Raw genomic sequence first — 26046 nt, 5'->3', positions numbered from 1 at the left:
TCGATTTTTTTGATGAAGACGACGAGCGATGAGAATCGCTTCGGGATCTAGATCGATGCCTTTCACGTCTAGGAGATTTCTCCTCATGGGGTCTCGACTCGACGCTAGAGGCTTTTTGATCCTTCCGACCTACCTGTAGCTTTTCTCTCCTTTCTCGCAAGGCCTTCCTCGTCATCGCCTGACACTTCGAACAGGCCTCCATGTGGTGGCCTTCTCCAAGGCACCACAAACAGTCGTGGTGCGGGTCTCCGTGATCGACATTTTTGAGCCGCACGACTTGCATTTCTTGAAACCCGATCTCGGGGTCGTGGTTGGTGTCGATGATGAGGACACATTTCTTGTTTATATATATTATTCTTCACAGAACTCGAGGCGCGCCGAATGTCCGAAAAACGGAACTGAGGCCAACGGGCGCCGCGCGTGCTACTTATACACCCGATGACGTCACCCTCGAAGGAGGCCTTCGAGGGGCCATCGACTCAACGACATCGTCGCACGGTGCCCTCTGCCGAAAAAATTTCCGAAGAACAGCAAAGCTGGATGGAATACATCTAAGATGAGGAATACGTTGGAGGACACAATCCATTCGAAGTTAAATTACATGAGGGGTGGTTGATGAACCATGGCGAGAAGGAGAAGGGATTGCTAAGAGGTTAGAGTTGTATGGTATATATGAATAGGCTGGGAAAGTAGACTACAATATACAAATAAGTAAGCTGCACAACCAGGCAGACATACCAGGTTGGAATCTTGCATGGCTGGTAAATAGGGAGAGGAATAGACAGGCAATTGCATTTATGAAGAATATACAAGGTGAGGTGATAAGTAGCCAGGAGGGGATCAACCAGATGTTCCGTGACATTTACAGAACATTATACTCACAGCAGGTTAGGCTGGACCTTGAACAGGCACAGGAGGTACCACAGTTGACTGTTGGGGACAGGGAATTATTAGGTGCACCACTGAGCGTGCATGAAGTGGTATGGGCAATAGAGAACTTGCAAAATGGTGGAACGCCAGGCGGAAAGGCTTACCTGTTGAGTTTTATAAAAGTTAAACAGAAGAGTTGGGGCACAAGTGCTGCTGGAGTCAATGAGAGAGGCAAAGATCATCTTACTTCTTAATACAGCAATAAATCAATTGGAATGCAGCTCTTATATACTGCTTTCTATATAAATGTGGGTAGTAAAATACTAGCCATGGTTCTTGCTAGGAGTTGTCCAGTAATTAGTAAAATAGCTCATGAGGACAACGCAGGTTTTTAATAATGGAAAGTGTGAAGAAAGAGCCAGGACAGTGGCTGTCATAAGTATGGGTGCTCACAAAGCATTTGACTGCGTTGCTTGTGCTATACGGTGCAGGTGCTGCAGTGGTTTGGTTTTTATTATTTATTAGATGGGTGCAGCTCCTATACGAGTCCACATTGGCTAGGATCAAAACAAATCAGCACTTAGCAGATAAGTGGCAGATGCGAAGAGGTACTAGACAGGGTTATGGTCAACTCGGATAATGGTGAGGTGTATGAAGCTAATGTGGTGAAATTGATGTGTAATTTAGACAAATCAGTGGACTATTGGTTAAAGTTCCCTATGTCACTGATGGGCAGCATTTCCCTATCTAAAATGATATTATTACCCATTAAATTGCTGAATGTCTCATTGTTAAGCAGCAGGCAGCTGAGAAATTCACCAACATATATAAGGGTAATTCACAAGGTCTGGGAAGCAAGTGCACGTGGGGAAGGGTAGCAACGTATGTACATGCCACAGCTTCTTATATGGGGGAGTGCACTGTGCTCTGTGCAGACATGCCAACGCGTGGGGCCGGGGTGGAAGGCAGGGTGGCAGCACACTGGGGAGATATGTATGAAGATGGCAGATTCATTGGATATGAGCGTTTGTTTGAGAAATTTGGGTTGGGCAGGGGGGATTTTTTTGACTTCTACAGGAGTGGCTGCCGGCAATCGGATGGGTTGGTGTGGGTTTCCACAGGAACCACTGACACATGGCCTGAATCAGGAAATCCTGTTTCTGAAAGAAAGGTTCAGACGCATATCCACGATCTATAAAGCAGCTATATACAGGGAAACTGAAGTGGGAGGTGGATAGGAAATGGATTCAGGAAGCCCATTGGAAAATTCGGAGTCGACTAGAGCATGCATTAACACCAAAAGCATGTCATGAAACATGAGGTTTAAATTGATTTAAAATGTTTACGGCGCACACATATAATGCCAGCACTAGTGCAGAGGATGCATACGCAGGCCGATGCAAAATGCCCTAAATGCGGATGTGCATATGCCACATTTATACATTTATGGTGGGAGTGTCCACAATTGTATGCATTGTGGGACGTGTCTTTGAGATATTGGGGGTCATTACGAGTTTGCTGGTTGCTGGTAATACAGTTTACCAGCACTTTTACGAGTCTGGCTATGTACGAGTTTGCTTGAACACAGTTGCTGGAATTACTGGCACTAGTATTGCCGTTACCGGTAATGCCGGCAATGGAAATACCGGACGGGCCAGATACCTGCGCCGGTAATACCAGCACAATGGGAACACCGGCACATTACGAGATTAGATTTGCTGGTAATACTGGCTGATATTTGCCAGTAATACCAGAAAGGCAGAGATAAGGCTGGTAAATGGACACAGGTGAAGGAAATAAACCACACGTATATCCAATCCACCCAAGTGCACCCAAAGCACACAGGAAGAGTACAAAAGGGCCACACCTTCTCCAAAAACACTCCCCACAACATCCATGCTGCCAGTCATTGACGCAAACATGCAGCTGGAGGTGCTACATGCCAATCCACAGCTGCAGGGGCTGGAGTACCGGCAGAGGCAACAGGAGGCTAGGGAGAGGAGGAGGACGACGGGGATGCAGGTGCCGAGGTGGAGGCGTGCAGTGATCCCTCGCACAAGGCCACACCATGCCCCTTCACCGACAGACAAATACTAACACCACACTGCTGGTCAACATGGAGCATCACAGAGGACCAAGAACCTGGATGTTGGGTGAGTACATGTACATTGCTTTTAGGGAGAATTCTCATTTATGGCTAATTTCCCTCACCTAGTGAGTCCCCCAGCAGTTTTGCTGGACTTCTGGAGTTTATTTTTTTCCACTTGGTAAGAGTGTGAGCTTTTCCCCCACTCTTACCTATGTTTTGCCATGTGTATTTCTCTGTATTTGTGATTGTGGACTCTGAAGTACACCACTTCAGTAGCCCCCTTCTTTCTGTGTGTCACCCAGCACCTTCAGTGCCGTGGCACAGGGTTGTCTTTGAGACTACCCACGACTCCATTTCTGTGGCTGACTACAGTCCCCCAGAAAAGGGTAAAGTTGCCATTAACTTTACTTAGTCAATCTACCACAGATCGTACACCCCATCTTCCATGGAGTACTGGAAAGGGTTAATTCATATCCCTTTTTATCTGTACCCCCTAGAGCATTGTTTCGCTCTTTTAACATTTAGACTTGGCTGGTGGCAGTGGTAGTGGCAGTGGTATCTACCCTAACTTTTCTACCATGATTATATTAGATAAACGTGGTATTGTTCTTGGCTATTATATTAGCCTCGAACATAAACCCGCTTGACCAAATCGTCCTTCTTTTGGCTCCGGTTGGGTTTATTCCCCATTTCTTTTTGTTAAAGTCCTTCTTGTGTTTTACTTTGCGCGGCAAACTAGGTTCGCCTTCTTTGTTCACCGTCTTTTGGCGGGCTTCTGCTCAGAAGCCCTCCACCAGGCGCCTGGGTGTCTAGGTGGGCTAAATGTGAGGGAGGAGTGTAGTCACCCCCTGCACAGGGTATCCTAGGAAACCCAAGTCGCACTTTGCCATGATTGGCTGAGGTGGTTGTCCGGGCTGGACAACCCCCCTGCTGGGTGAATGACAGCCAGGCTGTGTGAATGGGGATTTTGTGCATAAAAGGCAGGTCTCTTGGGCTAGAAGTCGGAGAGTCGCCACTGGAACTACAAGGAACCGAAGAGAAGTGGAGAGAACGACGGCTGCTGCAACTATCCCATCCCGGTGAAGCCCTGCTGCAGTCCTGAGCTATCTACCCTTCAACGACTAAGAGGAGATCCAGTCTGGAGTCTTCTTCCCTTGAGCCTGGTGGGGATAACCAGCTCATCTTCCACAGCCAGAGGATCTTCTTCCTTGGTCGAAATCGCTGCACACAGCTGTAGTTGTCCGGATAGCCGTTTGAAGAGCCTCTCCTGTTTTTAAGGAGCGCACCTTTTATTCGTTGTCGCTGCTGCCGGCTTCATCCCTGTGTGGTACAGACCCCCTTCAGACGTCCTCCTTCACAACGAAGCTCCAGGAATCGTGGGTCTGCGGGAAACCAACAGGAACAACTGCCAGGGCACCAGCTGCACCATTGGAATAAGGTACTGTGTTCTGCTTGAGGAAACTGGGTGAACCCCTTTTCTTCATTTCCAAGGCTTGCCCTTGTCTTCGCTCCTTCTTATAACTTTTGCTTCCGAACATTGACAATTTCGAAGTGCTCTTGGCTATGTTGAATCATGAACTATCAGACTGTGTGATCTTCGGCAACAGGCCCCGGTGTCACTTGACCCTGGCTCCGGCCCTTTGACTTTTGAACTCTTGCCTCTGAGTGTTTCTCGATTCTGTCTGCCTAACCAAAATATTGCCTGTGATTTTTGCCTCCAACTCCCTCTGGGTATCTCATGTGCTAAGTGTGTTTTTGCCCCGGTAGCATTTCATGTCACGGATACGCGTTTATTTAGTAGACCGAACTGTCAAAAAGTGATCACAATCATATTCACGGTAACGTGTTTTGTTCATAACACCGGTTCATTCAAACACAGGGTACTTACCTTGAGACATACTGTACAAAGTGAATTGGTTAGTTGTATATTTGACGTGTGTTTTGTGTTTAAATTTAATAGAAGTGTTGTGTTTATAATGAATGGTTTAAAAATAAATGTACTTATTTTTTTCTACCTGAAACCTTGAGTCAGTGTTTGCTTGAGTCACAGTAATTGTGGTACCTTTGTGTAATCTCTGCTACTGCTCATATACTCTTGAGATAAGCCTGGCTGCTCCGCCACTGCTACCACTCTGACATAGTAGTACAGGCTTGTACCAAAGGTAAAACTTGTATTGCCACCTGTAGTCTTAATTGTGTGTAGTGGTCCCTAAGGGCACTGCACCGGATTCTGCCTAACAAGTGCCATCTACCTTTCAGCATTATAGACAGGAAAAGGGGGCTGGGGAGAGGTAACAATGTCACACATGCATGTCTGTAATGGTCGCTGTACATGCTGGACCCACCAGTGCACCCCCCAAATGACAGGTCACAACACACAGGAGTAGCACATGACTGGGGATGCACCAGTCAACGACTGGGCCTATTCAACACCAACAGGACTACCACATGCAATGTATTACAGGTACCAGAATGCAAAACCCCACCCCCACTGCAATGGCATTGAATGGCTTGACATGGGCATGTAGGGGAATCAGAAGTACGACCAGGGGCACCCCCAAGAGCCTGGTGTCAATCCTGGAGATGACTGAAAGCAACAACTAATACCAAGTTCTAAGTACACTCACAGGGAATAACACATTACAGTGATGCACATTTACCTGTGCCTATCCAATGACATGCACATGACTGTAACAGGCTGTCCAGGCCCACACACAACACACACCTGGCGTAAGCTATGGGGTGCATGCTAAGACTAGGTGCAGGGCACATGAACAACAATGGTACCCATGGCTGAGACACAGACTACCTTCATATGTGACTCAGACTCCCATCAGGTATCACGCATGGTGGCAATGCACATACCCAGCCCACTCCCCATGGCATGGCGCCCTCACAGTCAGATACCAAACTGAAATGTGTGTTGGCCGTTCGCTGTGTGCTAGTATTACCATGTCAGACTGGACAATCCCTTGGTATTTCAATACACATTCAAGGACTGGATAGTGAAACAGTGTGGCACAATGTGAAATGGGACATGCAAGCACAGATTAACCATTGAGATGACGTGTGACAGGCCAGGCATCATGAGGCACACCTGTGCCTTACCCCCTTGTAGGTGACTCTGGGTACCAACTGCTTCTGTGGTAGATGACCCCTCTGAGGAATCCCTAGACGCTGCAGGAAATGGCACATACCACGTGAGGACCAAGGTGAAATTTTTTGTATTCATATGTGAACAGTGTTAACCCCAAACACCCCATCCCAAGAAACTCCCTTCCATCCCCAAACACTCCCTCCCCAAATGCCCCCCTATCCATGCACCCTCCCTAGCCCCGCACCCCACCCACCCAGTAGAACACCGAGTCAGTGTCACTCTCACTTGTGGGCCCTCTTGGCCATGGGCCATGGGCCTCTTGCCGGACTCCTGAGTAGGCTGTAGCATCTGTGATCGGCGCCATGGGCTGCCTTGCTGGGAGCGCTCAGTGGTGGTCACCAATGTGGGCGGGTCTGACCCCTTGGCATGCATGTTGTCTAGGCAGAGTGGTACTGCATGTCACATTACCTCCACTGCGAGGAGGCAATCTCATTACCCTCCCTCACTCTCTGTGCAAGGGTGAGGAGGGCTGCGGTTGCATGGACTATGGACTTTGCACTCTGGTGCCTGGAGGTCTGCATGCACTCCCTCGTCAGTCTCATTTCAGTGAGCTGTTATTGTGCAATGGAGGTAAGTTCCCCCTTCTGGGCCTCTATGGAATGCAGGCGTGCATCGATGGTACGGAGGCTGCGCAGTGGTGGGAGGCCTTGATGGCCTGGTGGCTGCTGTGCCCGTGGTGGAGTGGAGGGCACAGGAGGTACAGTGGGGCCACTGACCACAGGTGTGGTGGTTGCAGTAGTGCCACATGCAGCAGTGGGTGGTGATGGTGCTGGTGGTAGGGCTGAGGGTGCCAGTAGTGGGGCTGATGGTGACAGGGCTGATGGTGCATGGTGGTGGGGCTGAAGGTACCTTTGACGTGGCAATTGTAGTGCCCTGCTGCCTGGGCCTGCTTGCCTTTGCAGGTACGCCTGCAGTAGCTCTGCCTGATGACGGTCCTGGCCCATCAGTGTCAGAGGACTGTGTGCCTGTTGGGATGACATGAGCATGCTGTTGGTATTCTGGGTCTCATGACTGCGGCCTTGCATTTCATTCATGCCACATTTTATGTGTTATGCCCTTCTCATGAGGCTTCTTTTGTCTGTTTCCTCCAATGCATGCATCTACATATGGGTGGTGGGAGAATACATTGCAAGTTGGTCTGCCAAGGTGGCCTGTTGTGTGTGCGGTGGGCCTACGATTTGTGTCCTGTGATCCCTAGGTGCACATGTTGTGGGTCTGTACATATTGGCAACAGTGCTTGTACATAACTGCCTCTACCCGCATCCCCTTGCATGTGTCTTGGATCTGGCCATTTGGTGTGTCTGCATGTGTTGGACTCGCTGCCTGAGGATGTATGTATTTGGATGCAACAATGGCATTTACACAGGGGTGTTTGTACTTACCACCATCATCTTGGGACTCCTTGATGCCCCCCAAGTGCAGAATGGAGCTGTACCGTTCCTCGCAGGGCATTGGGCGTGAGGGGTGACAGCATCCTTCCTCCTGTGGCTGAGGATTCCCACCTGTGGGTCGAGATGATCTTGTCCACCCTCAGCCGCAGGTCGTCCCAGTGCTTGGTAGTCCCTGGGTGTGCGGGGGACAGTCCCCACAGTTGATACGCTGCCCACAACCTTACGCCATATGGCGGTCTTCTGCTTGTCTTGCAGTGTCGAACCCCAAAAAGCACATCAGCATGCTGGACAACTGTGTTCACCAATAACATGAGTTAAGCCTCTGAGAACTTCGGTTTCATGATGTGAACATCAGTGATACATGCCTTCCTTTCCTCAGACATGGTTTTTGCTTCCTCTCACACTGGATGGCAACAGTAAGTGGGAGATTGAGTGTGGATTGTGTTTTTCAAGATGGCCACCGGCGATCTGTTCCATCAGTGACGCTATTTCTGGTGTCGGTAATACCGCTGCCGGTCATTCTGGAACTGGTAACTGGCACCAGTAATTCCGGCAGTTTTTCTGATGGTATCTGTATGGCTGGAACATTTCTGCCAGTTTTACCAGGAAATTGTGTAGTTGCCGGTAATACCAGTGTGCCAGTATTACCGTTACGGACTGGGGTGGAGGGGGATATGCGCGCACCCACGGACTTTTGATACGTCGGTGATACCAGCAATCGCCCCACTGGTAATGGTAATACCCGGACGCCAGAATTACAAGTGTTTTACCGACAAACTCGTAATGAGCCTAAGTAACTTCACTGGCAGTACACGGCACATCTCAATAAAAGTATGTTTACTGGGATTAATACCTGTCAGGAAAAGGAGGACACTTTTGACTAATTTCACATCGCTAGGTATTACATTGGCCAAACAGCAGATCGCAATGTTATGGAAGTAACTGTGGGAAACTGGACCAGGGACATGATAAAGTGGGTGACAGCAGAAAGGGACATAAGGATGCTCAGGTTGGAATACGTAAAAGAGGAGGGTGCCTATTCAGTGTGGGATGAATTTCTGGAACCGACACTGGCATCACCTGATCTGATGCCCCCGTAGGGCTAGTGAGCTGGGTCAACATTTGTAAGGAACATTTATAGTAGGGGATGGTGCTGGCAACACCTGCTTGGCGTGATGTTGGTGTAATGTGGTATGATGTCACAGTGTACGTGGGCAGCATGCTTCTGGGGGATATTATTAACTGTGAAGAAAGAACAGTTGTGCACCTGATGATTGTTCACATATGGCTGATTAATATGAAGTATTGGAGTCATATTATGATTCGTTTTGAAGAAAATGAAGTTCAGTGTCCGAAGTTGGGGGGAGGGGTCATTTTTTGTTTTGTCTGCTGGATATCAATAAAGAGATTTAATTTTTTTTTTTTTAGCCAACCGACACCCGAGATACTCTTTGATTGCCTCCCGAGACAGTACATTTCCAGACTGAAGCCGGATTAAAGTTTTGGGGAGGGAGGAAGGGTGGTTAGGAGAATGGAGGGGCTAATCAGAGGAAGGGTCTTCAGAGGGGTGAGTGAAGACAAAGCGCACACAGATCAATGTTGGATGTAACCTACAACTATGCTGAGAGGAAGGAGAAGAGTGGGCCCCCTACTGGGGAGGTATGACACTGGGTCTGGGAGTCACCAAAAGAAGGATTTTGACAATCTCTGTGGTTTCATAAGCGAGGCAGATGAGGGAGCATCATGCCAGTCTTGGCTTCTGTGGGGGGTTTGTGAAAGCTGTTAAAGATTTTGCTAACAGTATATATATATTTTTTTACTGTTTTTTATTGACTTTTACATTACAATCCATACAATACAACAGAGCCCCCCTACAAGGGGCATAACACCCCCCTCACCCCAACCCCCATGCCCCCAGCCCCCTTCCGGGCCCCACATGTAAACCACAATAATGCGTCAGCGTGTTCGAGTCACAGCCAGAGTTTCAACAAGATGAAAACCTATAGTGCACTATTACTATAGGGGCTATAACCCTGAGGTTGACCCACACCAAAACAAAAAGAGCGTTCCGACTCAGTAGCAGAGTTCCTTCAAAACATTATCGGAGTAGTCTCTGGGGCACCGGGGATGATGAAACACTTTCACAGCGTTGTCCATCAGATATGTAGCTCCTGAAGGCCACCCAATAGTCCCTGGTTCTGCCACTGAGAGGGAGTGTCTGACTGTACTGTGTTTCTCTTCATTCACACAACGACATAGAGTTCACCTAGTGGTGTAAGGTGAGGGCTGCAGCCGCCCCCCAGGTACAGGCCACCAAAGACCTAGCGACCACAGGGGCCATGCTCACCAAGCGTTTGTCACTACTAGATTGCAATTCCACCAATGCTAACAACCAGGTTTCAGGAGTAAATGGGATTGGGTCATTTATTACTTTCTCCATAACTTCTGCAATGGCCATGCAGAAGGTTTGAATAAGAGGACAGAGGCAGGCCACATGATGGAAATCAGCTGGGGTCTGTTGACATCTCCTGCAGTTTGAGGACCTAAGCAGGAACAATTTGGGCAAGGACAGCGGGAGTAATACAGCTGGAAATAAAACTTGTAGTGGATCAAGCGAAATGTGTTGCTGATGGAGATCGATTTGGACTGAGCCACTATAGAACCCCATTGAGTCTCTGACAGGGAACGTGATAAACAGCCTTCCCATTTAGTCCTATATTGGGATGATGAGGGGGGCACCAACAACCGAGCCATACCATACAGGGATGAGACCACCCTTCTAGTAGATATCGGGTTTGTAACGTATTCCATGATTGGGGAAACCGCAGGAGTCATGGGAAAATCAGGCCATCTTAATTTCAACACGTCACGAAGACGGAAGTACAGTAGTATAGTGATCGGGGACCAGTTGCCCCTGGACTTAAGTTCCTCCCAAGTTATAAATTTACCAAGCGGCGCAACATCCCCCAACGTATGGATACGCAGGGTCTGGAAGTGCTGAATAAAAATGTGCTCAAATGTGAGAGGGATCCCACGGACCCTACATATGGCCATCATCGAGAAGTACCATGGATCCAACCCCGCCCATTTCGCCAGCTGATCCCAGGCCTTCAACGTGATCTCCAGGGGCTGAACCTCTGCCCTCACATGGCGCTCCCGGACGGCCCAAAGGAAGCCCCGTAAATCGTCAGTCTGAACGATTGCCCTCTCGAGTTGAGAATGGGGACAGCTATTCGTGGGGGACCACCACCAAGTCGAATATTGGATCTGAGCTATAAGATAGTAAAGAAAAAGATTGGGGACCTCCAGCCCACCCTGAGCGTACGAGCAGCACAACGTGCATAGGGATATGCGAGGACGGTTCCCTGCCCAGATCAGTTTGGACATCAGAGCTCTTACACGTTTCCAGAAGGATATAGGGGGCCATACCGGTACGTTATTGAAGATGTGTAGTAATTTCAGTAGGATAATCATTTTAGATAAAGAGATGCGACCCGCCTGAGAAGGGGGAGTCGTATCCAGGTATCTACCCTATGTTCCAAGTGTTGCAGGGCCGTGATGTAGTTCTCCTCGAAAAGGCTTGCAGGGGAAGTGGACACCCTTATACCCAGGTTGCGAATTCCCTGTGGACACCAAGCAAAGACTTCCCCGACATCCTGCGAGGAGACCCCTGATGTGAGTGGAAGGACTTCGGATTTAGACCAATTTATTTGTAGGCCAGAGATGGCCCCAAATGTGGATATTTCCTCCATCACAGGTGGTAAGTTAGTCCAAGGGTATTTTATGTATAACAACATGTCATCCGCGTAGAGGGAGACAATAGATACATGAGAACGGATTATCACTCCACGGTGTTGGGTGGGAAAGTGTGGGGAGTCCTCTGATATGCCCAATTCCGGAGTAAAACAAATGACAAAACATTTTTTAAACAAAATTCTGTCAAAAGGATTAACAAGAGAACATAAAATATGCAATATTACATTAACAGGAAAGGATTAACAGAGAAACTATGGGAAACAAAAATATCCCATGAAAGTCTATTCCACTGCTTCAAACTGCAGAATATTAAACCTGACGAAATGTGTTGAAATGTAACAAGAACAGTCAACTTGTATAGCAGTGTGTGCACTCAGAATCTATCATGGCTCACCTGTCCTTCCTGATCTTATGAGGCTGGGCTCACTGTCACAAATGCTATTTAACTCATATGACTCTGTTAGGGTTCCGTAACATGCAAAGTCAGCATAACATTTTTTGGCCCAAAATCACAGCACTATTTTTGCCAGCAATGCTATGGTGTCAGCCTCCAAAGGATGGGAGGTAGGCAGAGGGAGGGAGTGAAGGAAAAAGGATTACAGAGTAGTTAGAACATTTAGTGGGCAAGAGGACATTAAGGCCCAAATTAGATCCTTACTTGGCTTGGGTATTATACAAGAGTATAAACAACTGGGCTGGCTTTTGAGAACTGCTAGGCAACGTTATTCAATGCATCTTTTTGTGGTCTCACCTCTAGCCCTTGTCGTTTCTTCATTTGATTGCTCAGATTTGGTTAGTGGCTTCGGCAGCCCATTCATCCCCTTTCTGGATCTGAGGTTTGTTTGGCCTCTGCACTATTCTTCCTCTACTTTACTTTCCCATGAGCACATCTGTCACTCTGTTTTTCCAGCTCACTGCTCACTTTCCACCACCAAGGCTTTCTTCGCTTCCCATTCCCTACACTGGTATTCTCGCCACTGCGCCTCCTCTGCGCTCTATCGCGACTGTGCTGCCGATCCTGTCAAGCAAGTCTTCAGGACCAGTGCGCTGGATCTTTTCAGCTTGACCACTCTTCACTTATGCACCCTGTACTCGCCTGTCTTGGGCTAATTGACATTACACCATTTGCTTCTCTCTTGTGTACCTGTACTCCCCTTTGCGAAACTCTGTATTTCCCCAGCACTCTTTCCCTGGTCCCCCAGGGATTTTCTCTGCCACTGTACCTTGACTACTGAGGACAGGGAGCGGCAGGTGGGTGTTGACAAGGCACTGTGCCCATATGCCCTTCACTGGGTAAGTCCACTAATGCATGTTATTAATTGGTGAGTTTACTGATTTATACCAATAGCTAATTGGTGTTTCTTTGCATTTACCAGGTATCCTGTGAAGTCGTCATTTGTTTGCCCTCCTTCTGGTGGGCTCCAGGGTTTGATATTCATCTGTGGGGCTCGAGGATCCGGTGGGAAGGGGTTATCGTTCAGTCTGCAGAAGCTAACTTTCAGTCCTCTGTCTATGTTATTACCTACCGGTTTAATCTCAGGGACATCTTGGGTTGGGGACTGCCTTACCAGAATAAGCTATTTAGGATCTAATAGGGCCTTGCTATCCTCTTGTCCAATTTAAATCAGGGAAAAATGTGCCTCCTCTTCATAGTCCTTTTTCCCCCCTCATGATCTTTCTCCACCGACCCCCATCCTTTGGATAGTGACTTGTGAAATGTGGGGGAAACAAAGATGCACCATGCTATCACGGCATGGCATTTAAGGGGAAGGCAATTGAAACATCAAGGGGCTTGAACATTGAAATCAAGGAAGGTTAGGATTTTAGATAAGATAACCCGGACAGTGGACTGTCATCATTGGGCACGAGAAGAGTAATTATAGGATACCTGGTGGCATAAGAGAGCTTAATTTGCCACAATTTATCTTGCGCTCACTTAACTTCATGACCGGAATGTGAAGCCACCAACCTCTCATTTTATGCTCCTCAATCTTTACTGGAAAAACATGTTAATAAGTTACCTGCAATTTTTGTGTCAAAGAGTCCCTCTGTGCCTGCAGCTCCTTGGCATGTTCAATCTCTTCTTTCAATCTTTCTATTTCCTAGGAAAACAAATACAAACGTTTTCAAGATAACCAGATTTGGATATCCAACAATGTACACACACATCTACACACACACGTATACACACACACGCCCGCCCCACCCTAAGTGGCATATGGGCTTGACTTACTAATACTATTTGGCCAGTTATACACTTTTATTTAAAATAAATGAAGGGCATCAAGGCCCATCAAAGCTTCATTATCAATATGTCCATATCCTTGACACCTGCCTAAGCTGATTTACATCACAAAAATGTTAATAACAACATATCTTTCATCTTAAATGTGTATTTACTTTCCTTAAATCTCTTTGCTCACTACAGTAAATTAAAAGGTGTAACATACATCAACTTTTTTGGGAACAGTGGGGGGCTTGGCTTAACAGCCATGGAATAAGACATGTCGTGTGTTGTCTCCTGCCGATCCTCATGTGATCCTGAAACCACGGGCATCTATATTGCTGTATGCGCCCAATAAACACACCTGGTGCGACCTGAAACTGCAAAGAACACGTGGATTGCCTTATAATAACAAACCGGTCAGTGATTCAATAGTTACAAGGATAAAGGTGTGTGGAGCGAGTCACAGCGACTTGTAAAGAAAATGGCGTCGGACACCGTACGGAGAACAAAGGTCTGAGCGAATCCTCAGTGAAGTCAGCTGCGGCGAGAACGAGATGGGAAGTGCGGTCCACAGTCCACTGATGCGACATGCACCGTGGGATCTGTGAGCCGCACAGCCCGGAGACTTATGTGCGACGAGGGAGTGAAACTACAAAGGATTGAGCAATGTGCGAGTGCTCCGATCGTAGGACACTATGCGCTGGACCGTAACGTTCCACACGCAAGGGGAAGCCGGCGTGTTAGGGAGAATTCTCTGTAAAGGCTAATTTCCCAAACCTAGTGAGTCCCACAGCAACTTTGCTGGATTTTTGGGGTTTATTATTTTCTCCTGCTAAGAGTGAGACTCTTTTCTCCCACTCTTAGGCATGATTTGAGAATGTCATTTGACTTTGTAATGTGTTTTATGGGCTATGAGGTCTTTTACTCCATAGGGCTTCATGTGTGTTTGGTAAGTGTGTAACACAGCACCCTCAGTGCAGTAACACAGGGGTGTCATAGTGGCCCCCAAACATAGACTCCATACCTTGGGACTAACTACTGTCTCCCAGGGCATGTAAAGTCACCATTGACTTTACTAGTCTTAAATTATGAACAGAACCAGTACAAACCATCATATTGTGGAAGTACTGGTAGGGGTAATTTGATTGCCCCTGGGTCTGTTTTTCAAGGGGGCACTGTCCAGTCCCCCCTTGTCGAGTTTCTGGCTGGTGGCAGTGGTTACCACGCAAAATATTCCACCGTAATATTTCCTATGGGATTTTCCCATTCATTTTAAATGCACCACTTTTTTGGTGCAATGTTAAAGATACCGCCGGGTTATTTATTTAATATTTATTCCCCGGTTGAGTCTTTTTGCCAGGACTCGGTTTTAAAATGGCGTTCGTGTTCGCCTCTGTAACTCCAACCCAAGTCGAGCCCTTTGTTCCACGTTTGGCTGGCTTCTGCACAGAAGCCTGCAAAAGTGGTGCCACTCTGTCTGGGTCTACAGGATGTGTGGGAGGGGGGAATAGGCACCCCGGACTGAGTTGCATTGGCAACTCAAGTCGCACTCTTGTGTGATTGGCCCAGTGGTGAGCCGCCCGGCTCACCACTTAGCATGTTTGAGTGACAGCTAGGATGATGAATGGGGGTTTTCTGCATAAAAGCAGGGCTTTGGGGACTGGAACTTCAGAGGTCGCCACAGGACCTAAAGAATCCGAAGAGGGAGAAGCTGAGCCAACCTGCAACGACGACCGCACCGGTGGAGCCCTGCTGAACCGAACTCACCACTTCCCAACGACAGAGAAGATCTTCTTCCAGGAAAGTCTTCTTCCTTTGAGCTGGTGGGGTTAACCAGTTTGCCTTTTTTCGCCTTCCTGGATCGTCTCGTGGTCGAATCGCCCGTGCCAAGCACCCCGGCGGCCGGATAGCCACGCTTCACCACTACCGCGAATAAAAGGGTAGTACCTTTTAACCGGGAAACTCCGCGGCTGGTTTCTTCCCTGGCAGTGCAACGACCTCCAGCTTTCCTCCACGTCGAGATCTTCTCTTCCCCTGGATGAAGCACCGACTTGCACCCGCTGCCAAGAACAACTGCCCCCGTTGGAGCTTTCTCACCATTTCAGGTACTGTGTCCCGCCTGGTCTCGCTTGCAACATACTGTCCAAGGTGTCCCGTAAATCCTTGACTCTCTATCCTGGGGTGACCTCGGACCTGTTAACTAACTTTTCTGAACTGATATAACTCCTTTTTGAACTATCTGCAAAGACTTTTAAAGTGTACTGCAACTGTGTGATCTTGGGCACATTCCGCCTTGCTCTCTCCAAGAGTGGGCATGGCCTATGGACTTTTTTGCTCTACACTAGACCCTGCCTTTCTTGACTTGCTGTGGTTCTTTAAAAGTGTTGGTATTGTGTGTTTTCCTATTTCTGCCTTTTCTCTCCCTTTTTAAATAATTATTGGAGTGCCATCTTGGTTAAGCGCTCACCTCTGTGTTGATAATAAGTGGTGTTCTTCTCCTAAGACTTGTCGAATAATTAATCAGTGAGGTGTATATATTTCAAGTGACTGTGTTTGAACTTGCTTGACATATTAGTGCCAGTGTATTTTTACAAGTGTGTTTTTAAATAAATAATGATATACTTTTATACCAAAGCTCTGGTCAGTGTTTGCTTGTGCTACTGTATTTTTGTACCTAATGTGTATACTTTATATACTGCCTAACTCTTCTTCAGAGAAGTCTGACTGCTCAGCCACAGCTACCAGGTAAATCTGGGTGGTGCAGACTGCTACCAATTGGGTTTACTGCTAACACCTGTAGTCTTAAACTTTTTGCAGTGGTCCCTAAGGGAACTGCACAGGTTTCTGCCTAACACGGCGCAACAGAGGGCTGGAGCTCATGAGTAGCGGAGTAGCACTAGAACGCACATTAGCCCACCAGGGATTGCAGGACTGCAAACATACCGCCGTACGAGCCCCGGCAATTCTGAGGGAGAAAGAACGTGGTGCCGGCTCACAAGCCGCGGTATAAGCAGCAACGTGCCCAAACGCCTGAATGTAGGATTCGCGAGAGTCCTGATTATAAGGTGCACGTCTCGGCAAATTGGAATATGGAGACATTGTACCGGCCGCTGGAGCGCACTCACTGGGGGTCACGTGTGCTGTAACATAAATACAGGGATTCTCGCGATGAACGACGAACGGAACACAAAGTATCAACATACCTGCCACTGAAACAGCAGAAGCTGGAGACTGCTGCGTAACGTGCGACGCAGCCAAGACCTGTGGGCCACACTGTAAAGCACTTACTCAGCGCATCCCCACAGGCACTCCCCCCCCAGAGGACACACACAAGGGTGCAAGCATCCAAGGAACCAGAAGGTGGGGAGCCCTAGACTGGATGAGCAAAACGAAGAGCACTATGAGAGGATTGCCCAGAATAACAGTATGCATGCAGAACAAGGAGTAGCAAGGCTGATGGGATCCCAGAGAGGTTTTTCACATGCGGATAACCTTATATGACACAGTCCCATCAATGACACCTTTGGTCACTGCTGATGCAATGCAGGTCCGGGGTGGGGAGGGCATGGCTGCATGTGCCAGACAACTACTAGAGGTGGACAAACATTAAAGCTCCCTATATCAGTGAGCTCTAACTGCAGCTTAAACCACAGCGCGTGCCCACTATCAGTAAGTGGTGAAGATAAACCCGAGATCACAGTTGAACAGGCACAGTGAACCTAGTAAAGCAAGACCCCTGAGACATATAAAAAGAGGACTAGGGCCCCATACCATCGTGAAAAACACCTAGGGGGTCAGCTGAGGCAGAACGAGGCATGAAACCACATCATCTGAGGGCCACGCAGGAGCCATTAACACCCGACCCACACACGGATCCCAGCAGCGAAAATACAAGATTGTTGCTTGATTAGATGGAAGTTTTGCATCAGGGGATATTTTGCTAGTTGGTCGCTTGGTGACTGGGATCTCAACCAATCAAGCAATGTAGCCAAGTTTGAGTAAGTTAGCCTCAAACCCAAGTACATAGGTTAACGTAGCGTCATTTTTGAAGCATACGTTAGATGTATAATGATTTTCTAATTCAATTTGGTCAACAAGATAGATATCGTCGGATGTAGCTTGCTGGGGGGGGGGACACAAAGCCGGCCAGACACACGTCAAGCAGAGAGTGGACTGGCAACCTCGAATTCGAAGTGGGAAGACATAACAGGCTAAAGTGGAACACATGACGTCCAAAATTAACAAAGTCAAGGGGAAGCAGACGCTGATGGATATGTTTGCGAAATCGCCTCACGTGGGAGAGGCGGCAAAATCTCTTGCACACAATAAGCAGGAAGAACTCACCCCAGGGAGAGACGACCGACAGATCCTAGAAGCAATTGCGGATCTGAAAGTGACATGGGAAACCAAGCTGGGAGCTGCCATCGCTGATCTAAAGACATCACTGAAAAGTAAAACAGAAGCAGTCAGCATAGACGTCAACCTATTGAGGCAGGAAGTAAGAGGCCTAGCTGACCGCACAGGCAAACTAGAAGCAGAGGTGAAGACGAACACTAGTCACTGCACCACCAGCGCCAAGGAGATTGCGACGCTCCAACAACAAGTGCGTAACCTAGAAAATAGAGCACAGGAAGCAGAGGGATGGGCGTGCAGGAACAATGTTCGTATCGTTGGCCTGCCAGAGGGAAGGGAGAGCCCGGACCCAACAAATTACGTAGACAATCTAATACTACAGAAGATCGGAGTGGGGTCGTTCATACAGGGATTCACGGTCAAAAGAGCGCACAGAGCCCAGACGAGGAAACCACCACCCGGCCCCCCCCTACACCGATCATTGCTAAGATTCTGAACTATAAAGACAGAGGGAAAATCCTTGAATACTTCCGCATAGGAGGCACCATTAGCTGAGCGTCGGCAACCATAACGGCATACCGGGACTACACCTTCCAGGTACAGAGACAGCAGTTGAGCTATGTGGCAATCAAGAGACGGTTACGCGAGTCCGGCCTGAAATATATGCTGATGTACCCTGCAAGGTTGAAAGTGCTACACGGAAACAAGACACTTTTTTTAATCTCCAGAGGACGCAACGAATTGGATGGACACGCAGAACTGCACAGCTACAGCAGATGACCAGACGGAAGACGGTGGCAATAAGTGAACTTACATTTCGTTTATTGTAACTATACTGTGTACAGAGCTCGACTTTATGGGTGTGATTATGAAGGGGTAGATAGAGAAACTAAACAAGCTTCTGGAATATGGACTTCTACAAAGTAGGTGCGGCAGATACCGCACATGACAGTGATCCGAACTTGTGAACGAAATTGTTGAAGATAATGTGGGCCACTCAAAAAGCGATGTAAGTTATATGAGTGGATAGCGTGATGCAGCCGCCGAAGAACAAGTTACTTACCAAACTGGTAACGTTCTTTCGATGGTATGTTCCTCCGACGTATTCCTCATCTTTGATAAATCCACTTCCAGCTTTCTGGCCTCGGAACATTTTTTCACAGTAGAGGGCGATGCGCGTCGGCGTCCGTCGAGTCGGTGTCCCTCGAAGGCTTCCGTATCGGCACCGACGTCACCATGGGTTCAAATAGTCTTGCGCAGCATCCATGGGTGTAATTTTAGGGGGGACATGGGTGTTTGTCCCCCCAACTTTCATGGCACACTATTTTGTCCCCATTCATTTGGTTGGGGCACCTTTTCTTCAGATGTCATGTCCCCCCCCCAACAGTATCAGAAAGGTTACTCCACTGGCAGCGTCTGTTGCTCAGTTCCGTTTTGAGGTGCTGTTTTGCTTTGCATGAATTGGTCAATAATCTTGAAGGAGCGTAGGCTGCAAATACAAGGAAAGTTCTACTGCGAGGAAGGATGGGAGGGGCGATAAGGAATACATTGGAGGAACATCCCATCGAAAGAACTTTACCAGTTTGGTAAGTAACTTGTTCTTCGAAATGATTGGGGATCATTCCGAGTCGGGCGGTAAGGGTTAACTGTCACCGTTAACGAGACCGGTGCCATTAAACCTATACCGCCCTACTCCGAGTTCCCTTTGCGGGATGGTACTTAACGCCTGCTTTTTGCAGGCGTTAAAAAACCAACCCGCAAAGGGACCTAGGAGCTAATTACGACACCGTAATTTACGGTGCCGTAATTAGCGCCTTCCCCATTCCCATTGAGCCCTATGGGGCAAAAATGGGAATGGGGAAGGGCCCTTGGTGAATGGGGAATTACCGACCCTGCCAACCTTGGAATGGGGCGGTAATTCCGCCATTCACCATGGCGGAGTCGGAAAGATAACAGCGTCAACCAAGGCGCTAATAGTGCCTTGGGTAACGCCAGGGTCGGAATGAGGCCCATTGTGTCCTCCGACGTATTCCTTATCTTTGATAGACTCCGATAGCAGTAGTATATAGAGGAGGCGGGAGTACAATGAAATGTTTCCTTTTAAAGATGCACAGAGTGCAACACAGCTTTTCCAAATTTTTGCTCCTGGCTAGAGGAGGAATTAAGACTGTAAAATTTGGTAAAAGTGTGTGCGGACGACCATGTGGCAGCCGCACATATATCCTTAATTGGAACTCCTCTTTGGAGAGCTGAAGAGGCTGCGATACCCCTGGTTGAATGAGCCCTAAGATGTTGAGGGGGCTCTTTTTCTGCCAATTTATAGCATTCTATAATGGTTAAAATAATCCATCTTGAAATGGTTTGTTTTGTAATGGGCAAACCTGATTTGTGCCCTGCATACCCCACAAACAATTGGTCTGCTTGCCTGATCCTTGCAAGTCTGCTAATGTAAAAGCTTAAGGCATGCCTAGGATCCAGCCTGTGTAATCTCTTTTCCTCTTTCCCTGGATGGGGAGGAGGCTAATACGAGGGTAAGGTTATCTTTTGTGTGATGTGGAATTCTGAGACCACCTTTGGGATACAAATTCGGCTTCACTTGTAGAACAACCTTATCTTTGTAAAATATTGTATGTGGAGGTTTGCAAGATAAGGCGAGTAATTCGCTCACTCTTCTGGCAGAAGTTAAGGCCACTAGAAAGACTGTTTTAAGAGTAAGAAATCTTAATGAACAGGAATGAAGGGGTTCGAATGGAGAGCCCAGCACGGAGGCACTATTTAGTGGGCTGCACCCTACTAAGCAATTATTTTAATAATAAGAAGTTTGCATGGAGTACATTTACTAAATCACAGAGTACATAGCAGCGCATCCTCTTCCTACTCAAATTTCAGTAATTTCACTTCCGTGCAATTAACTGAGGAGTAGCACGCTGCAATGTCGTACGAAGATATCGAGAAACTAACAGAATTAAGAGCTACCACATTAGGCTTTTCAGCTGAAGAGGCAAACGCAATCCTAGGTCTCATAAAGGAGATTAACATCACTACTCAGGATACAGATCCAAACAAATAAAACAAGCAGTTGGAATACATCATCAGGAAGACCATTAATCAAAAATTACATGCTATCACTTTAGGTCGCTATTACAAGGCGCAAAGAATACCACAAGGTTTAAGAACCGGATTAAAACCCACCCTTTGCAAGGAAAGCAAAGAATTTGTCCAAAAGTGGAAACAAATACTAAACAAGTGCTCTCTTGATTTAATTCTATTAACTATCAAGGAACTCTCATCGAATTTGGTTGGTCTAGAGCAAGAAATTAAAGATCTCAGCACAGAGATAACAGAACTAACAAGTGAGGAAACATTCAAGGATATACTTGCAGACATCAACAACAAGCTTGAGGGGTACAAAACAGATCTTGAAGCAAGAAAAATAAGAAAGTTCAGACGAGACACACTGGACTACTTAAGAGACGAAGTTTACACGTGGGCTGATAAATATCAAAATCAGCCACAACGATCAAGGAATCCCAACCCCAACTCAGATAATAGTAGTTCAGACATGGACTCTAGCAGAGACGGACATCACGCCCAGCAACCACAAACAGCCACAGAACCAGAGGGTGCAGCAGGTGGAACCGAACGACCAAGCACAAGCAGTAGAGTGCCGCATCCGGCTTCTTTTTTAGACAGACACCCAAACGCAAGCGAACGAGGAGGGGGAAGAGGAAAAGGACCAGGAGTACAGACGAGATTCCAAGCTCGCACAACTTAGTGGTTAACATCTCAAACCGTATTTTGAGCCAACAAGAAGAACGAGTACTACGGAAGGGTTTGAAATTTGTACCTATGTTTGGCACTAATCTATTCAGTACCAAGGTCGAACTTCACAAATTAACCAGAAAATTGAAATTAAAAGTTTTTTTTGCTGAAATGGAACATGAGTCTCCCCATAAAGAGGCAACAGAACTAGTTGAGTTCAAACCAAAGAGTACTTTTAAACCACCCATCAGTGTACCAGCCATAGACATCTTTGAAAGAATGGTTATCTCTGATCTAAAGAAAATCAAATATGGAGCTCCTAAAAACAAAAACCTTAACAGAAAGGAAATGTCCATAATACGAAATCTTTACTCTGATGACAATATAACCATAAGACCAGCAGACAAAGGCGGCACTTTGGTGATCCAAAACACTTATGATTACGAACAGGAATGCAGGAGACAATTGGATGACCACACAGTTTACGCAAAGATGGAACAAGATCCCACCAAAGATATTTGTGAAAACTTGGAGATTCTCTTAACGAGAGCAGAAGAACGTATGATCACAAAAAAGACCAAAGCATTCCTATTGACACAGAAACCAACTGCTCCACATTTTTATCTTCTACCAAAAAATAAACAAATCCACCGGGAAGACCAATCGTAGCTGCCACAGGAGGTATACTACAGCCACTTGGACCCTACATTGATTATTTTTTTAACCCTATCATACAGAAAACAGAAACTTATGTGAAAGACAGTACACATTTCCTTAACATACTTGAGAACATACAATTAACTGGGAACGATATCCTTTTCACAATAGACGTGACAAGTCTTTATACCAGCATCCCTCACGATTTGGGGCAAGAAGCGGTAGAGTGGCTCTTGTTACGAGAAGGCAACATAGGAGCAGTCAAAGAATTCATAATGTCCTTGCTGATGGTCATCTCAACTAACTCGTATTTCAAATACAAGAATGACTACTACATACAAACGTCAGGCACAGCCATGGGTGCAACTATGGCACCGTTTTACGCAAACAGCTTTATGTACCAATTTGAAATGTCACATATTCTACAAAAAACAGAGTGGAAAGACAAAATAAAATTGTGGATACGATACATCGACGATATTTTCTGCATATGGAAAGACACGAGAGTCGCTAGATGAGTTTCTTCAGTACATCAACAGTATAGACCATCGAATACAATTCACCTGGAATTCATTACCTGGACATTCAAGTAAATGTACATAATCAACAGATTAAAACATCATTATTCACCAAACCAACAGATAGAAACAATTTACTACATCGGATGAGCTTTCATCCACAAAGCACACTACGGAATTTGCCCTATGGTCAGATGTTGCGTCTCAAAAGGATAATCAGTGATCAAAGGGAGTTCGAACAAGATTTAATTAGATTGAGTAAGAAGCTTGAAGATCGGGGATACCACTAACAGCAACAGAGACGGTAGCGACAAAAACAAGAACCAGCATCCTTATGCCAAAAAGCAAACCAACATCATCATCATTGGTATACGTATCAAGATTTTCTACTCAGAGTACACAAATTAAGAGATGCATAAATAAACATTGGCAAATACTGACTAAAGATGAAAGAACCAAAGATCTTTTTTCTGCTCCACCAATATTTGCATACCAAAGATCAAACAACCTGAGAGACCTACTTGTTAACACACGAGAAGACACACCCAGAAGAAGCACAGTAACAAAAAGAACTGGAACTTACCCATGCTTAAACTGTGGGAATTGTAACAGCATAATAAAAGGAGGTACAGTGGTACATCCCTACACAGGAGAAAAGATTACACTAAAATGCCAAGCAACCTGCAACACAGAAAATTGCGTATATTGTATACGTTGCCCTTGTGGTATAAATTACGTTGGTGAAACAGGACGAAAACTACGTATACGTATTAATGAACATAAATCATGTATACGCAACAATAATACCAACTCAGCAGTGGCAAAACATTTCAATGAGAAAAAGCATAACATCTCACAACTCAGATTCCAGGTACTTGAACTTATTGACAATACCTCTAGAGACATTAAAAAAAAGAGGCAACAGAGAGAAGCATACTGGATTAATCGACTAGAAGCGTTATCACCAAGAGGAATTAACAATGAATTCGATCTGAATTGTTTTCTTTAAAGACTTTGCATATTGCCTAGCACCATTTAACTGCAACATGTATTGTTACTCTCAATGAATCCTGTTTTTACAAGTACTGTACCATGTTTGATGTATCCACACAGTTAGACTGGTATCTTTTGTCAATCACGTACTGGAAGGGTGCTCCGCACCTCAGCAACAATTAATATTTCACACACTTACATTTTGCATGAGTGATAGAGACTGGACGGTTCAGATATATAAAAACATTTTTTTCAAGTATCTCCTGTCTTTGAACAGATCATCACCTATGAGTATTACTCACTCACACAGGTACTGACTAGCATACCATGCAACACCATAACTTTATTACACACTCCGTAGCATTCGCGCATCATACACGTACCTCGTCACTCATTTATTGATAGTAATTGCAGCATATGTTGCACATATACAAATTACAACTGCAATTAGTTTTTAGGTACCTGACACCCACCCTCTAGTTGATTAACAGATTACAGAGACAGAGCACAGCAATTTGCATTAAGCACCAGAGAGATGCCCACACCAATATGGCCATTGGGCTTGTCTGCGAGCGGCCATTTTAGATATACACGTTGCCTAGACAACGCTTTACTTTTCTGTGACACCCGGGACTGGTAGCAGCTCGGAAGGAAAGGCACAAAAGGATCGCTTTACTGATAACAAAGCTCTTTAGGTAAGCACTATGAAATATCAAGAACCAAGAACAGCAGTGCTCCTTATCAGCACGAACATGTTAAAGCACGCGTTCAACTCAAACTATTTAACCTTTTTTCAGCGTTACACAAACGCATCCGACAACGCTGACCAGCGCCGCTAATCGCGCCTGGGATACAGAAGCACTGGCAGGTTAGTGCACGCATACGACATAAGGCAGAACAGATATATATAACATTTGGTGAGAGCTGACAATGTTTAGTTTAACTACCAGCGTGAATAAATACAGATTGACTAGACAAAATGTATAATGATCCTTATGACTACGGAGAAGATTGGGTAGATGGTTCTCTATGCTGTAATAACACGTGGAACAAGTTTGTTTCATCATTATCAAGTTTCATTATTACATTATGAGTGCGCAAGGAATAAGTTAAATATGGATCTTGCATACATTTATAGGTATTTTTACACAGGTCACTAACAGCGGCATATGTTGTTTTCTCTTTCTCTTTATGTGTTATTTGTCAATCGTTTTTGTCCTCTGTGGGTACCCTGTATTTTTCAATGTTCTTGCAATACATCTATTGAAATATGAATGTATAATTTTTGATTCTTTTGATGATGGTAGAACAATTTAAGTAATCCTGAATAGATTTACCCGGCTATGAAGAAGGAAACTAGATTTTCCGAAATGCATTAGCCACAGGGTTATCGTTTGCCTACAAAACAGCAAATTACAAATTGGTGATTCTTAACCAATGACAAGCTTTTATTAATTCACATAGCAGTGGATTAAAGAGAATAATTTCAAAATCATTTTCAACTGTGTTCGACTCTTCATTAGATATTTTTTGACAAAGTATAATATAAAGCATTTAACCATTCGTGGTAATTACAGGTGTACGGCCCGCACCGATGGCTAATCAGCCTAGGTCCTTTTTTTTCAGTTCGAATGGAGTACCCATTAGAAATTTCAAGACTAGGTGCCTCATTACACGGATGGCGGTAAGGGTTTACCGGTACCGGTATTTTACCGGTACCGGTAAATCCTTACCGCCTTACTACGAGGTCCCTTTGCGGGTTGGGGAATTTAACGCCTGCTTTTTGCAGGCGTTAAAAACCAACCCGCAAAGGGACCAGGGAGCTAATTACGGTACCGCAATTTGCGGTGCCGTAATTAGCACCTTCCCCATTTCCATAGAGCCCTACGGGGCAAAAATGGGAATGGGGAAGGGCAATGGGGGAAGGGGGAATTACCACCCCACCAACCTTGGAATAGGGCGGTAATTCCCCTTTCCACCAAGGCGTTGCCGGTATTTTACCGGCATGGACCAAGCCACCGCCATCCGTGTAATAAGGCCCTAGGTTTAGGTCCCACATTGGAACTTGAAAAGGAGTTGGGGGAAAAACATTAGTTAACCCTTTCAGAAATGGAATCACTAAGGGCAATTTGAAGTATGAAGGCTCCTCTGCAGGTAGCCCTTGATTGTGCCAACTTGAAGACCTGAATTTGCTAAATAAAGCAAAAAAGATAACGGCATCGGTGTATTACATGAAAAGGGTTCAATATTCTTTTGTCTACACCAGCTGCAAA

At 46.1% G+C, this 26046-nt stretch overlaps 1 protein-coding gene across 5 annotated transcripts in view; it reads right to left on the bottom strand.

The window, feature by feature from the left end:
* The window catches only part of HOMER1 (homer scaffold protein 1), a 1117839-nt gene that overhangs the window by 118730 nt on the left and 973063 nt on the right, over positions 1–26046 (bottom strand). For all 5 annotated transcript variants that reach the window (XM_069627415.1, XM_069627411.1, XM_069627413.1 and 2 more), the window contains one exon: positions 13285–13365. In XM_069627415.1, the coding sequence (XP_069483516.1) occupies positions 13285–13365 (81 nt within the window). The remainder of the gene's footprint in view (positions 1–13284; positions 13366–26046) is intronic.

This window comes from Ambystoma mexicanum, chromosome 6p (genome assembly GCF_040938575.1).
Source record: "Ambystoma mexicanum isolate Mex_15411 chromosome 6p, UKY_AmexF1_1, whole genome shotgun sequence".
NCBI lineage: Eukaryota > Metazoa > Chordata > Amphibia > Caudata > Ambystomatidae > Ambystoma > Ambystoma mexicanum.
The sequence above is the reverse complement of the archived record's forward strand: the minus strand, read 5'-3'. Positions and strand labels throughout refer to the sequence as shown.